Source organism: Sphaerodactylus townsendi, linkage group LG16 (genome assembly GCF_021028975.2).
Source record: "Sphaerodactylus townsendi isolate TG3544 linkage group LG16, MPM_Stown_v2.3, whole genome shotgun sequence".
NCBI classification, from domain to species: Eukaryota; Metazoa; Chordata; class Lepidosauria; order Squamata; family Sphaerodactylidae; genus Sphaerodactylus; species Sphaerodactylus townsendi.
Genome location: NC_059440.1, coordinates 7,638,812 through 7,652,794, shown reverse-complemented (window position 1 = coordinate 7,652,794; position 13,983 = coordinate 7,638,812). Strand labels below are relative to the sequence as shown.

Here is a 13,983-nt window from a genome sequence, read left to right as displayed (position 1 = left end):
ATCACGGGAGGCTCTCGGAGAGTTAACGAGCCTGCGATTCCGGGTCAAAGAAATTAAAGACGCAAAAGATCCCTGTATGGGGAAGTTTAGTCCGTCAGAGAAAAGCTGACTGAAAGCCTTTCCCTTAGTATGCTTGCTTTCTAAATACGAGGAGAAACTCAAGGAGGACCCTTCCCACCCCAACAGGCTCCAGTTCTGCCAGGGAGGGCCTGATCAGATTTGTTCAACAACAACAACAACAACCTTTATTTGGCATTTAAAAATAGGTTCTAGAGCATTGCCAGACATTTTTGAAATACAAATCAAGAGTACATTCAAAGTGCAGACAGGAAGACTATATAGCAGCATACATTACTTAGGAAGTTCTGTCACTTGTAAAAGAAATTTTGCTACTTTTTCCAAGAGCATGACATCTGTGTTGTTTAACAGAAGCTCCACAACAGAACAGTCAGAGTCACGTTCAGATTTGTCTAGGGCCAGCCTGGGAGAGAAATTCCTAATGCCCACATATCTCGGACAGTCAAGAATAATGTGAGCAAGAGTCTCCACTTGATTTTTACAGTGTGGACAAACCTGATCCTGGAGAGGGATGGATAAGTAGCGACCCTTTGTAATGGCCGATGGGAAGGTATTGGATCTGGCCCTTGTGATAATCCATCTCTGTTGGGGTTCAGTTAATAATTCAAGATATTTGGCTGTGTGCCCCTGTTCCTGTATTATTCCGACAGAGAGGGGTGAGCATGATTTATTTGCTTGCCCCAACAAGATATGATATTCCTGTTCTAGAAGTTTACTTTTCAAGGTTTGGAAAATTTCTCTGGGTGTCAGCATACAGAGATCTTCCAGATTTGTTCCATGACGCTCTGAGGCTCTCCTTTGCTAGGCCGTTCTGTCTGCTGCTTTTGAACTGCCTGTTATTGGGAGGGGCTTAGAGCAGCACCCACGCCTGCCCTCCTCCAGTTTATCCTCATAAACCACCACCACCCCGCCCCCGGTGTGGTAGGTTAGGCAGAGAAAGCTTGGCCCAGTGATGTTCGCAGACCAACGGGGCAACCCTCAGAAGCGCGGGCATCACCCCCATTACCTTTCAGAAAGCTGCCGGATCTGCGGGATCCCCGTGTACCTGCTGAAGTGCTCCAGGACATTCACCACACCCTGGAGGAGATTGGCCACCTCTCCATACTGCCTCCTCCGGGTCATGGCCCTGCAAGAGAAGCAGAAAATTGTCTTCAGTCCCCTCTCTGGCTTCTGAGGTTTGAGCGAGACTTCTCAGGATGCTGAATTCAGCACCGCAGCCTCATTGCGCCCTTCAGCAAGACTCTCGCAGATCACAGCAACACACTCAATGGAACCCACGGCTTACTCGAGGGAATCCACCCCGCCGGCCAGCATGTGGAGATGGTTCAGGGTCGTAATGGAGGTAGTCAAGTGACGCTTGGCGTGGTCCAACTGCTTGATGTCGCGGGTAATTTCTTTAACCTGTTGGGTTAAAACGAGAGGTGATGCGTGTTTGTGACGGGGTCGCAATTCAGTGGCAAGAGCTGGTTCAGTCCCAGCATCTCCAGGTAAGTATTATAATTCCTTTAAGTCTCGTGTCGTCCTGCACACTGGCTATCTATTGGACCATCTGCCGATCCCCTCCCTTCCCAGGGTTTGATCACTGGGGTTGGGTGCCAGACGTCTTCTATTATTAATCAAATTATTTATTGAAGGCTACTACTGCTGCCGTAGTTTTATAGTTTTAAGGCTTTGTATTTTAACTGGGGTTATTCGATTTGTTTTATTGTATTGTTGTTTGTTATGCACCGCCCTGAGCCCTCTGGGGGTAGGGTGGTTTACCAAATCGAATAAATAAAATAAATAAATAATTCAGTGACAAGAGCTAGTTCAGTCCCAGCATCTCCAGGTAAGTATTATAATTCAGTGGCAAGAGTCTAATTCAGTGGCAAGAGCTGGTTCAGTCCCAGCAACTCCAGGTAAGAGATCTCAGGTGCTGGAGAAGCCCCTCCCTGCTTGAGAGCCTGGAAGGGGGGTACCCAGGACCTGTGACTATCAGGGTCCACAGTGCTCACTGGAGGATCATTCAACCTGACCCCACCAGGGCTCAGCAAAGAGCCTGGCATCCCTGAGGCCCCTTCCGCGCATGCAGAATAATGCACTTTCAGTCCACTTTCACAAGTGTTTGCAGGTGGATTTTGCTATTCCGCACAACTGCAAAGTGCATTGGCAGTGGATTGAAAGTGCATGATTCTGCATGTGCAGGAGGGGTCTAAGCCGGAAGGGCTGCCCAGGTGAAGTCAAGTGGACCCAACAACATCGACAACTCCCTGTTTAATAATGTGACTGTCCATCTAGCCCAGCATCCAGCCAGATGCCCAGACAAGGAGAGGCACAAGAAGCTAAACGCCTCCTTCTGTCGCAGCCCAGAAACCAGCATGCTGCCTCTGAATATGGATGTTCCATTAAGAAGACAGCCATCTTCTTAAGGAGCAGCAGTGGCGTAGTGGTTAAGAGCAGGTGTACTTAATCTGGAGGAACCGGGTTTGATTCCCTGCTCTGCCACTTGGGCTATAAAGGCTTATCTGGGGAATTCAGATTAGCCTGGGGAATTCAGTTTAGCCTGGGCATTCCCAAACACGCCAGTTGGGTGACCTTGGGCTAGTCACAGTTCTTCAGAGCTCTCTCAGCCCGACCTATCTCACAAGGTGTTTGTTGTGAGAGGGAAGGGAAAGGAGATTGTCAGCCCCTTTGAGTCTCCTTATAGGAGAGAAAGGGGGGATATAACTCCAAACTCCTCCTCCTCCTCCTCCTCCTCTTCTTCTTCATCATCATCATCATCATCATCTGTGGATTTCTCACCCATACATTTCTCAAAAAAAACCTTGATAGTCATTCATTCATTATACCTTTATTGGCATATTTTTTTAAAAAATGGCAAAAGAGGGAAAACATTTGAAAAACAATAAAAGAAAAGGTAAAATGTCCAAATGCAGAGTTTAAAAGTTTTTAAAAAGAATTTCTAGGTATAAGGCTACCCTTGATAGTCACCTAACCTGTTCATTCATTTCGTTTACAAATACGCTTTCTTTCTCAATCGGGACCTAGCGTGGCTTCCGCCGTTCTCCTCTCCTCCATTTATCCTCACAACAACCCACTGAGGTAGGTTAGGCCGAGTGTGTGTGACTGGCCCAAGAGCACCCAACAAACTTCCATGACAGAGCAGAGATTTGAACCTTAGCCTCCCAGGTGTGACTGTGTCACTCTGACCACTCCAACCACGCTGGCTTTCTCACAGCCACGTCCAGTAACACTGAGTTCCACAAGATATTGGGAGGTGTTTTTTTTTTTTTAAGAACAAGCCAGCTGGATCAGACCAGAGTCCATCTAGTCCAGCTCTCTGCTACTCGCAGTGGCCCACCAGGTGCCTTGGGGAGCTCACATGCAGGATGTGAAAGCAATGGCCTTCTGCGGCTGTTGCTCCTGAGCACCTGGTCTCCTAAGGCATTTGCAATCTCAGATCAAAGAGGATCAAGATCGGTAGCCATAAATCGACTTCTCCTCCATCAATCTGTCCCAAGCCCCTTTTAAAGCCATCTAGGTTAGTGGCCCTCACCACCTCCTGTGGCAGCATATTCCAAACACCAATCACACGTTGCGTGAAGAAGTGTTTCCTTGTATTAGTCCTAATTCTTCCCCCCAGCATTTTCAATGGATGCCCCCTGGTTCTAGTATTGTGAGAAAGAGAGAAAAATTTCTCTCTGTCAACATGGTTGTGCATGAAGAGACACTTAGAAGGCATAAAAGAACCAAATAGGGAACAGCGAGGGACTAATGACCTTCCTCGAAGAGGCAGACAGATGCGAAAGACACCAAGCAGTTGGCCGGCCTATCAGGAGTCGAGTGCGTTTTTCGGAGGCCACGCTGAGCTGGCAGTTGGCCGTCCTCGTTTCAGGCCATGCAAACCACCCAGCACGCAAAACAAGAAGCAAAAGAGAGCTTACTTTTAAAGGCGCCCGGAGGAAACCGAGAAAGCTCACCACTCACCATCTGCTCGGATTTCTCCGCTTTATCCTTGATGTCCTTGATCTTGCCAAAGAGCTGCTGAATGGCTTTTTGGGCCTCCTCGAGAGCCTGCAGCGAGAAGAAAAGAAGAACACGTTTGGCTTTCCGCTGCGACCAACTTCCTGCGTTTCTTGAAGTGTTGTGAACTCAGAGCTTTCTGAATCAATCTGGCCCTCGCAGAGCCCTTCCCAGACCAAAGAAGAGCCCAGGGGAGAAAATACCCTTCTCGCAACAACTGGAACTGGAGTCATTATAACGACGCCCAATCAGGCAGAGCTTTCCAATGGTTCGAAGCACTTTGCAGGTATCACAACAGTCCTGCAAGGTAGGTTGATTCATAACCCCCAGATTGGGAGTAGCTCAGTTCAGGCATAATGCAAGGCCATGTTTATTCATTCAGGAAACCAGGTCAGCACTCAAGATGTTGATTGTTATCACCTCCCCAGTTTCTACCACCTCCTGGCTGAATCCCTGCTTGGAAGCAGCAGTGACGTAGTGGTTAAGAGCGGGTGCATTCTAATCTGGAGGAACCGGGTTTGATTCCCCGCTCTGCCGCTTGAGCTATGGAGGCTTATCTGGGGAATTCAGACTAGCCTGTGCACTCCAACACACGCCAGCTGGGTGACCTTGAGCTAGTCAGAGTTCTTCTGAGCTCTCTCAGCTCCACCCACCTCACAGGGTGTTTGGGGGGGGGGAAGGGAAAAGAGATTGCAAGCCCCTTTGAATCTCCTTACAGGAGAGAAAGGGGGGATATAAATCCAACTCTTCTTCTTCTTCTTCTTCTTCTTCTTCTTCCCTGATGCCCCTGTCTGCATGGCGCAGGCTGAGATTGTGGTGGGCTTCAAGCCCACACCATGCAAGTCCGCACTAAATCTCAGCCCGCACCACCCAGACAGGGGCATCAGGAAACAATCAGCGATTCAGCCAGGATGCTCCATTTGTACACTGCACAAAAACCAGTCAAGACTAACTGTGGCCTTGTGAAACCCCTTCAGACCGTGGCTTGATGTGGCCTACCCATAGTTAAGAGTAATCAGTGCCCAAATAACCACATGAACCATAGTGAGTTTTTACCAGGGTTTTATCTGACGTCTGAACTGAGGCGGAGGATTGTCTAGGGCACAGGTGTCAAACTCACAGCCCTCCAGATGTTATGGACTAAAGTTCCCATCATCCCCTGCCAGCATGATGCTGGCAGGGGATGATGGGAACAGTAGTCCATAACATCTGGAGGGCTGCGAGTTTGACACCTGTGGTCTAGAGCAGTGATGGCGAACCTTTTCGAGACCGAGTGCCTAAATTGCAACCCAAAACCCACTTATTTATCACAAAGTGCCAACATGGTAATTTAACCTGAATACTGAGGTTTTAGTTTAGAAAAAACGGTTGGCTCCAAGGCGTGCGTTACTCAGGAGTAAGCTTGGTGGTAGTCGATGGCTTTGCTTTGAAGCAACCGTGCAACTCTTCGAACAGGTGAATCACGACCCTAGGAGGGTTTACTCAGAAGCAAGCCCCATTTCTAACAACCAAGCTTACTCCCAGGTAAAGGTTTACACTTTAGTTTAACAGCGCTTAACAGGGTTACCTACACTGCTTCCTCAAAACTAGGTCTTAGGTTTAATGCTAATAATCGAGCCCAGTGGCCCAGGCCAGCCTAGATGTGTGGAGGGGGCACTCTGCTTGCGCGTGCCCACAGAGAGGGCTCTGAGTGCCACCACTGGCACCCGTGCCATAGGTTCGCCATCACTGGTCTAGAGCCACTGAGAGGGTTTCTGATTGAGGTGAGATTCTGGATCCACATACAGTGATATTTGTTTCCACCATCTAATCCCAGTGCCATACTGTCTTTTGCGGCAACTCAACTGGGAGAAGGAGGGAACCAACTGGCCATGGCAAGATTAGAACTCAGACCTCCCAGGGCGATTCCAACCCCCTCCCGACTCCTGCAGAGTCAGATACCAGAAGAAATGGTAGCCGACGCTATCAACAGGGGACTCTGCTTCCCGCTGCCAGAGAAAATAAAAGAAGAATTGCCCAAACCAGAGAGATTTTCCTTTACAGATTAATGGTGATTCCTTTCTTCTTCTTCTTTTTCTGCTAAACTTTATCTTCACACCCTAGGGAGAAGGCCTTGGCAGGAATCGCCGCTCCCTTTAAACAAAACAAACTATCTATATTCCATTCTGGAGGCTTCTCTCCCTCGCATACGCAATTAATTGGGCCGAGAATGCCTGTCTCCAGTTCCTGCAACCGCAGTCCACGGCAGCTGCGATGTGTCACTCGACAGTTATTCAAGCTGAAAATAGCCAGAGTAAAGCTGCTGTAGACGTCAAGCCGTGGACCGCCCCGGCGAAGATGTCGACCCAAAGCCTTCCCACCGCATAGAGTCACTGGCCGCAATTCCTTCTGTTTGGCTGAAGCACAAACCGCCTCTCGCTGGCTAGTTTCACAAGGCAGGCTGCACACAGAGTAGGAAACAGAACTTGGGCCCCAATCAGGTTGCACGGTTGAGAGAGGGGCCCCGTTCAGAGGTGGGATCCAGCAGGTTCTCACCAGTTCCCGAGAGTGGGTTACTAATTATTTGTGTGTGCCGAGAGGGGGTGACTAATGGGGTCCGCTTTTCCGTTAGAAATCCCATTAGGTCCAAAAATCACAAAGTCCTGTTGTTTCCTATGTGGCTGGTTAGCGAAGGTAGAAAATGGGAGAATTCTCCCTGTTGGGCTGTTTTAAAAACATGTTTTAGAAATATGGTAAAGTTCCTTGTTTAAGGAAAGTATCCTTCCTTTGATTTCTAGAAACAAAATTAAGTATTTGAAAGTATTAAGTATTGGATAGGCAGTCAATTAGAGGAGAAGTAGTTGTTTCTGTCGGCAGTAGACGATAGGACTTGCTATAATGAGTGTAAATTATGGACAGAAAGATACCAACTGGAAATTAGGAACTTTTTTTTACAGTAAGAGTTTTTTACAGTAACAGATAAATTATTAATGCCCCACCCCAGAATGCCCAGCCCCGCCCCCGTCGTTCCCTGCCCAGCCCCATTGGCGCTACGCCACTGTTTGAATCCCACCACCATGGGAACCTGTTACTAACATTTTTGGATCCCACCACTGGCCCCGTTCACATTTAAACGGCTTCTTCACCCTTCTGCTCTATGTGAGGTTGTACCGACAGTCGCTGCAATCTAAGAAGTTGTGGTACTCAAAAACAGGTGCTTCACTAAGTGTACTGCGGTGGGAAAGAGATTCAATGGGCGGGGGGAACATGCCAACACTTCTGAAGCATGGAACGGCCCACAATCCTTTGGTCTGCCAGCTCCACACCCGAGCTGTCAGCAATGCCTCAGCATCTTTCTGAAATGCCACAGGGCTCTGCCGTACAGCGAGGTGGCACATAGCTAGTCACGGGGTGAGATGGGTTCAATTGGCGGTCTTTGAGAGACCAGTCCCGAGCCACTGGGCAGGAGAGGCTAAAAAATAATATCTTGACTTTGCCGCTATCGTTTCGGGGCCAAGATCTGCACACATCCAGTAGGCTGAATTTGTGAGCCATGGGGGACCAGAGAGAATGTGGGGGGTTTTTTTTGGGGGGGGGGGCAGGCAAGTAGACCCAGGAGACACTTTAGCGGATGGGGCCCTGGGGGTTCTGACAAGGCACACCGCCACCAAATCACAACCTGTTCTTGTAGTCGGACGCTGCTTCAGTCATACCACAACGGGTCGTTCTGTCAGGTAACACTCACAAAAGGGAGCAGCAGTGGCGTAGTGAGGTTAAGAGCTGGTGTAGCTAATCTGGAGGAACCGGGTTTGATTCCCAGCTCTGCCGCCTGAGCTGTGGAGGCTTCTCTGGGGAATTCAGATTAGCCTGTGCACTCCCACACACGCCAGCTGGGTGACCTTGGGCTAGTCACAGCTTGAGTTCTCTCCTCAGCCTCTGCACCCACCTCACAGGGTGTTTGTTGTGAGGGGGGAAGGGCAAGGAGATTGTAAGCCCCTTTGAGTCTCCTGCAGGAGAGAAAGGGGGGATATAAATCCAAACTCTTCTTCTTCTTCTTCTTCTTCTAATATTCATGGGTGTAATGGAGGATAGAAGGGTAGATAAAAAAATATAGCTATATGTATAAAATAATAATCAAAGGAGCACATGCAACAATAGCTTTAGGCTGGAAAGAAAAGAAAAAATGGACAATCCAGAAATGGTTGGAATACATCTGGGAACACGTGACGCTGGACATTTTCGACATAATAACAAAGAATCAACTGTGGCAAGATAAACAGAGTGAAATCTTGAAGATATGGACCATATATGACTGTGGTGGCGAACCTTTGGCACTCCAGATGTTATGGACTACAATTCCCATCAGCCAATTGGCCATGCTGGCAGGGGCTGATGGGAATTGTAGTCCATAACATCTGGAGTGCCAAAGGTTCGCCACCACTGATATATGAGGACTGGATGAAAGAAAGCTGGAGTCAATGAGGAGAAATGGGAGAAAAGACTACAAAGAATGAACTTACTGCTGTTTGTTTGACAAAACTATGAAAAATATAGGGGGAGGGGAAAAAAGGGGGAAATGTATTGTTTGAAAACAAATGAAGGAAAGCATCAATATAAAATGTAATATTCAAACGATACAATAAAAAATAAAAATAAACTTTTTCCGCTGTTGCAAACATGCCATTCAAAAACAACGTCCCAGAGAACAAACACACCCCAACGCGGCTCCTTGGCACTGCGTCCGGCTCCAGCCCTCTGCCTCCCTCCACAAGCGTGTTTTCGATTGAAAGGGCTTATTGTGTTCTGCTCCTGGCAGGAATAGGAGCCCAGCAGCCCCTTTCCACCAGAAGGAGGGATTGATTCAATAATCATTTAAAACAACCCCCCCCTTATTTCCAGTTAAATTTAGCTTGGCAGCTGTTTCTTATTCTTGATTTGCCAAAGCAGAGAAGAAAGAGAGAGGGTTGCTTGGGTTTTGTTTAATAGGTATCTTTACGGCTCTGGCCCCTGCCTGGTGGAATGCTCTACCTCCAGCCCTGGTCTCCCAAGGGACTGGTGAGTTCCAGGAGCCTGTAAGAGAGCTATTCCCACCGGGCTTTTGAGTGGGGTTGCCATGGGTTCCCCATTTCCACTGGAAATCAAAGCTGCCTGTCTGGACCACCTTGGTTGGGCCCTAATGCCATCTTGGGCCCTGCCTACCTCCTCCCCTTCTTTCTTCTTCTTTTCTGGCCATCTAGATCGGGCGCCTGTGTGTGTATGTTTTATACATTCTTGTTGTTTTAATGTATTTATTGTTATTAACTGCTGTTGTGTTTTAATGGGTTAAGTTTTCATGCTGTTTTAAATTGCTGTTGGAAACAGCCATGTTGTGAGCTGCCTCGAACCCTTATAGGCGGCCTATAAATTTAATAAATAAATAAAATAAATAAAATAAAATCTCAGAATCCCCATCATGCGAGTCTACTGCCGGGCTAAGCTGATGCAGCTTCGAGAACTAAGCCAGTCACAATTAAGCCAGCAGGCTTACTCAGGAAAAAGAGGTAGCATTTCCCCTCTTTTTTCATTCCCAAAAGACACGCATCCACTCAGGGAAGCAGAATGCAGCTGAGTCAACAGCCAAAGAGGGTTCCTTTTATAATCTCAAAGTTCTGAGCTGCCCCTGCCAAAAGCTACAGACAGACCCCGGCGGGAGCTTGTGTCTCCCAGACTGACTAAAAGGAAAAAAAAAACACTTTCACAGTTGTTTAAAACCATTATTGTTTCTACACAGTACTGAGCTCACTCATTTGGAGATCTACAGCCACCTCAAACGATTTTTTTAAAGAAACTTTCGACTTTGCAGATAGACGCACAAATGACTTTTTTGGTAGGGCAAAAGATACAGCACAAGGCACGCCCTGGGTTCTGCCGCTCAATACAGAAACATCGGAAGCGTCCTGCCAAACGAGGCCACCATTTTTAAATGTACTTATTCATTGGATTTGTAACCCACTCTCCCTGCCACAGTAGGCTCAGAGTGGCTATCGACACATACAATTTGAAACACAGAAGGACACAGTAAAACAATCTGCAGTAAAAGTCTATCTAATCCACCATGCGTCCCAGAGCAGCTGGCCGTGGGCCTCAAAAGGCCCACCCCCCCTGCAGCAAATGGTATTCAGAGGTACACTACCTCTAAATATGGAGGTTCCATTTAGTCATCACACAGTCCAACGCATGTATTTGATGCTGTCTTATACAGATTCACCGATCCGTCTTTCTCGGCACAGCCTACTACAGCATCTTGCAAAAATGGGTCTTTTCCAGCGTTCGAAGAAGAAGAAGAAGAAGAAGAAGAAGAAGAAGAAGACGAAGAAGAAGAAAGAGAGAAATGAGAAGAAGAATGAGAAGAAGAAGAAGAAGAGGAGGAGGAGGAGGGAGGGAGGAGGAGGAGGAGGAGGAGGAGGAGGAGGAAGAGGAAGAGGAGGAGGAGGAGGAGGAAGAGTTGGATTTATATCCCCCCCTTTCTCTCCTGTAAGGAGATTCAAAGGGGCTTTTCCCTTCCCCCCTCAAAAAAAACACCCAGAAAGGTAGGTGGGGCTGAGAGAGCTCAGAAGAGCTGTGACTAGCCCAAGGTCACCCAGCTGGCGTGTGTGGGAGTGCGCAGTTTCCCCAGATAAGCCTCCACAGCTCAGGTGGCAGAGCAGGGAATCAAACCCAGTTCCTCCAGATTAGAGTACACCTGCTCTTAACCACTATGCCACTGCTGCTCCGAAAGATCCTGTCACTAGATTGAACCGGGGAGGGGGAGAGGTCTGCATGTGCTGTGCCATGGGGCACAGTCACCCCCTGCCCCTAACCGGGGTATCGTGCCTGAAACCATCACTGTTGCTGAAGAGCATTCTTGCATTTGCAGAAAAACAGTAAGATTGCAGAGGATACACAAAAGCAACCTCTGGAATAGAGTATATAGAGTTTGCTTTGTTGAAGGGGGATAGCTTTTCCTTATAAAAGATTTCTAAGCTACTGTCATTCCCCTGAAGGAAAATAGAACAGTGGTGGTAAAAAGGGGGAGGGGAGGAACAGGTCGAAGTTTGCCAAAGACGAGGGTGTCTTTCGGCCCTGCAAGCTACTGCTAATTAGGCTATTATCCCAGACAGACAATCTGGTCTCTCCCATTCCCCAGGAAAGAGTAGTCAAAGGGGGGGGAGGAATAGCAATTATTTTTGATGTTTGGCTGGCTTTGAGGGTGGAGAGAGAAAAGAAAAGACCACCGCAGACTGAAACACTTATTCGACAGCCTTGCCTGTGTTATTTGACTGGCTCTGGCCCGGGCCAGACCTGGACCTGAAGCTGGGAAATTCTTGGCATTTTTGCCGGCTTTGTGTGAGCAAACACCGCTGCTTCCATTTCAACGAAGCTGGAATGCGGAGGGCTGAGAGTCCAGGTTGTGCCCACAAATGCCCACCCCCACAATGACCCTTCCTGCGCTGACACTGCCCCCTCACCCCCCACCATGACACACAGATGTTTCCAAGTGGTAGGCAGCTCAGCTCCCCTAGCATTTCTACAGCAATGATTATCCCATGCAGCAGCAAGCTGACTTCACCGTTAACACAAATGTTACAGGCACTAATAAATATCTAGGGTCAAGCAGAAGTATACTGCTGGGTTTTGTTTCCATAAAGAGGCAAGAAGAAGAAGAAGAAGAAGAAGAAGAAGAAGAGGAAGAGGAAGAGGAAGAGGAAGAGGAGGAGGAGGAGGAGGAAGAGGAGGAGGAAGAGGAGGAAGAGGAGCAGGAGGGAGGAGGGAGGAGGAGGAAAGCGAGAGGTGAGTAAGAGGAAGAGGAAGAGGAAGAGGAAGAGGAGGAGGAGGAGGAGGAAGAGGAGGAGGAAGAGGAGGAAGAGGAGGAGGAGGAGGAAGAGGAGGAAGAGGAAGGAGAAGGAGAAGAAGGAGAAGAAGGAGGAGGAGGAGAAGAAGAGGAAGAAGAAGAGGAAGAAGAGGAAGGAGGAAGAAGAAGAGGAAGAGGAGGAAGAGAGAGGAGGAGGAGGAGTTTGATTTATACTGCCACCTTTCTCTCCCTGTAAAAGGAGACTCAAAGGTGGCTTTACAAGCTCCTTTCCTTCCTCTCCCACAACAACAGACAAATCTGTGAGTTGGTGGGGCTGAAAGAGTTCCAAAGAACTGTGACTAACCCAAGATCAACCAGCATGAATGTAGGAGTGTGGAAACACATCTGGTTCACCAGCTAAGCCTCTGCCGCTCAGGCGGAGGAGTGGGGAATCAAACCTGGTTCTCCAGATTAGAATCCACCTGCTCTTAACCACTACACCACGTTGGCACTTTGTTCACAGCAAACGTCCAAATTTCGCAAGCAGCCAGGCTCCCTGAGGGTTACGCTAGGGCAAAATTGAAGTCCGCGAGCGCATGAAAGATAACAGGATATCATCTGTCGTGAGTCAAAGCTGGTTTCATCAGCTTTGATGCCACATCTGATGGGATGAGCATCGACTCACAAAGGTTTTAAAGTGCTACTGGACTTGAATTTCGTTCTGACCAAAAAACTAACACAGCTACCCACCAGAAACTATAGACAGAGTATTGTACTGCGTTCCCAATTTATTTTGATTCAGAAGGAGGAAGGAGTAAATGTGTGTTCAAGGGTAGGCAACTTGGTTTAATGTAGCGTTCTTGTACAACAGTCAATAAACCAGACTCTAGTCTGGAAGGATTCAGTGGTCTTTATTGTACTGTGTCAGTATCCCTTGCTGCAGAAAGCCAGCTCTAAAGGTCATGGCTCCTGCAGACACTTTTATCCCAAACATTCTCCCCCTGCCCATCTTCCCACAGTTTAACGCACAGCTGTCAAACTCGCAGCCCTCCAGATGTTATAGATTGCAGTTCCCATCATCCCCTGCCAGCATCATGCTGGCAGGGGATGATGGGAACCGTAGTTCATAACATCTGGAGGGTCGCGAGTCTGACACCTGTGGTTTAACAGAACAACAGAATAATGAGGTGAGAATAGCTCTGTTATGGGTCCCAGGTATCTCAAGGACATGCTGGGACATGTGACTTCCTTTGCTCCCAAGGCCCAGCAAGGGGTGGGTGAGTGGAAGCCTGATTCACTCATGTTACCAAAGCAGCATTTATTAGGAACGTAGGGAAAGGCCCATTAACATAGACAGGTGACAGCAAGCCCAGGTGTGACCTTGGCTCCGCCCAGCCGATGCCAGGTAAGGCGGGAGCCAAGCCCGACATATGAGAGTGCTTAATCCAACAGTGAGAAGCTGGTCTCTTTCCAATTCTGGGTATTAAATGTGCCGGAGTCGTACTGCTGCATCCATTGGGGAGGTTCAGAGGCAGTGCGGTATAGCTGTTAGAGAGCTGGGAGATCGGGGTCTGAATCCCTGCATTGCCACCAAGCTCGCTGGGTTAGTCACACAGTCAGGCTGACCTACCTTGCAGGGTTGTAGTGAGGGTAAAATGGAAGAGGCAAGAGCCGCTTGCACCAGCCTGAGCTACTTGGAGAAAGTATAGGACAGTGATGGCGAACTTTTTCGAGACCGAGTGCCCAAATTGCAACCCAAAACTCACTTATTTACCGCAAAGTGCCAACACGGCAATTTAACCTGAATACTGAGGTTTTAGTTTAGAAAAAAACTAAAATGGTTGGCTCCGAGGCGCATTACTCGGGAATAAGCTTGATGAAGCAACCATGCAACCCTTCAAATGGGTGAGTCACAACCCTAGGAGGGTTTACTCAGAAGCAAGCCCCATTGCTAGCAACCGAGCTTACTACCAGGTAAAGGATTGTGCCCTGGCCAGTCTAGATGTGAGTGTGTGTGTGTGTGTGTGGGGGGGGTAGTTTCCACCCCCCACATGACGAACTCTGTGCACGTGTGCCCACAGAAAGGGGCTTCCACGTGCCACCTCTGGCACCCG

At 48.3% G+C, this 13,983-nt stretch overlaps 1 protein-coding gene across 1 annotated transcript in view; it reads right to left on the bottom strand.

Annotated features, from left to right (window-relative positions):
- Positions 1-13,983, bottom strand: part of VPS53 (VPS53 subunit of GARP complex) — a 59,107-nt gene that overhangs the window by 28,593 nt on the left and 16,531 nt on the right. Inside the window, exons 5-7 of the mRNA XM_048519175.1 lie at positions 4,045-4,131; positions 1,364-1,479; positions 1,085-1,204 (exon numbers count right to left, since the gene is read on the bottom strand). Of these exons, the coding sequence (XP_048375132.1) occupies positions 1,085-1,204; positions 1,364-1,479; positions 4,045-4,131 (323 nt within the window). The remainder of the gene's footprint in view (positions 1-1,084; positions 1,205-1,363; positions 1,480-4,044; positions 4,132-13,983) is intronic.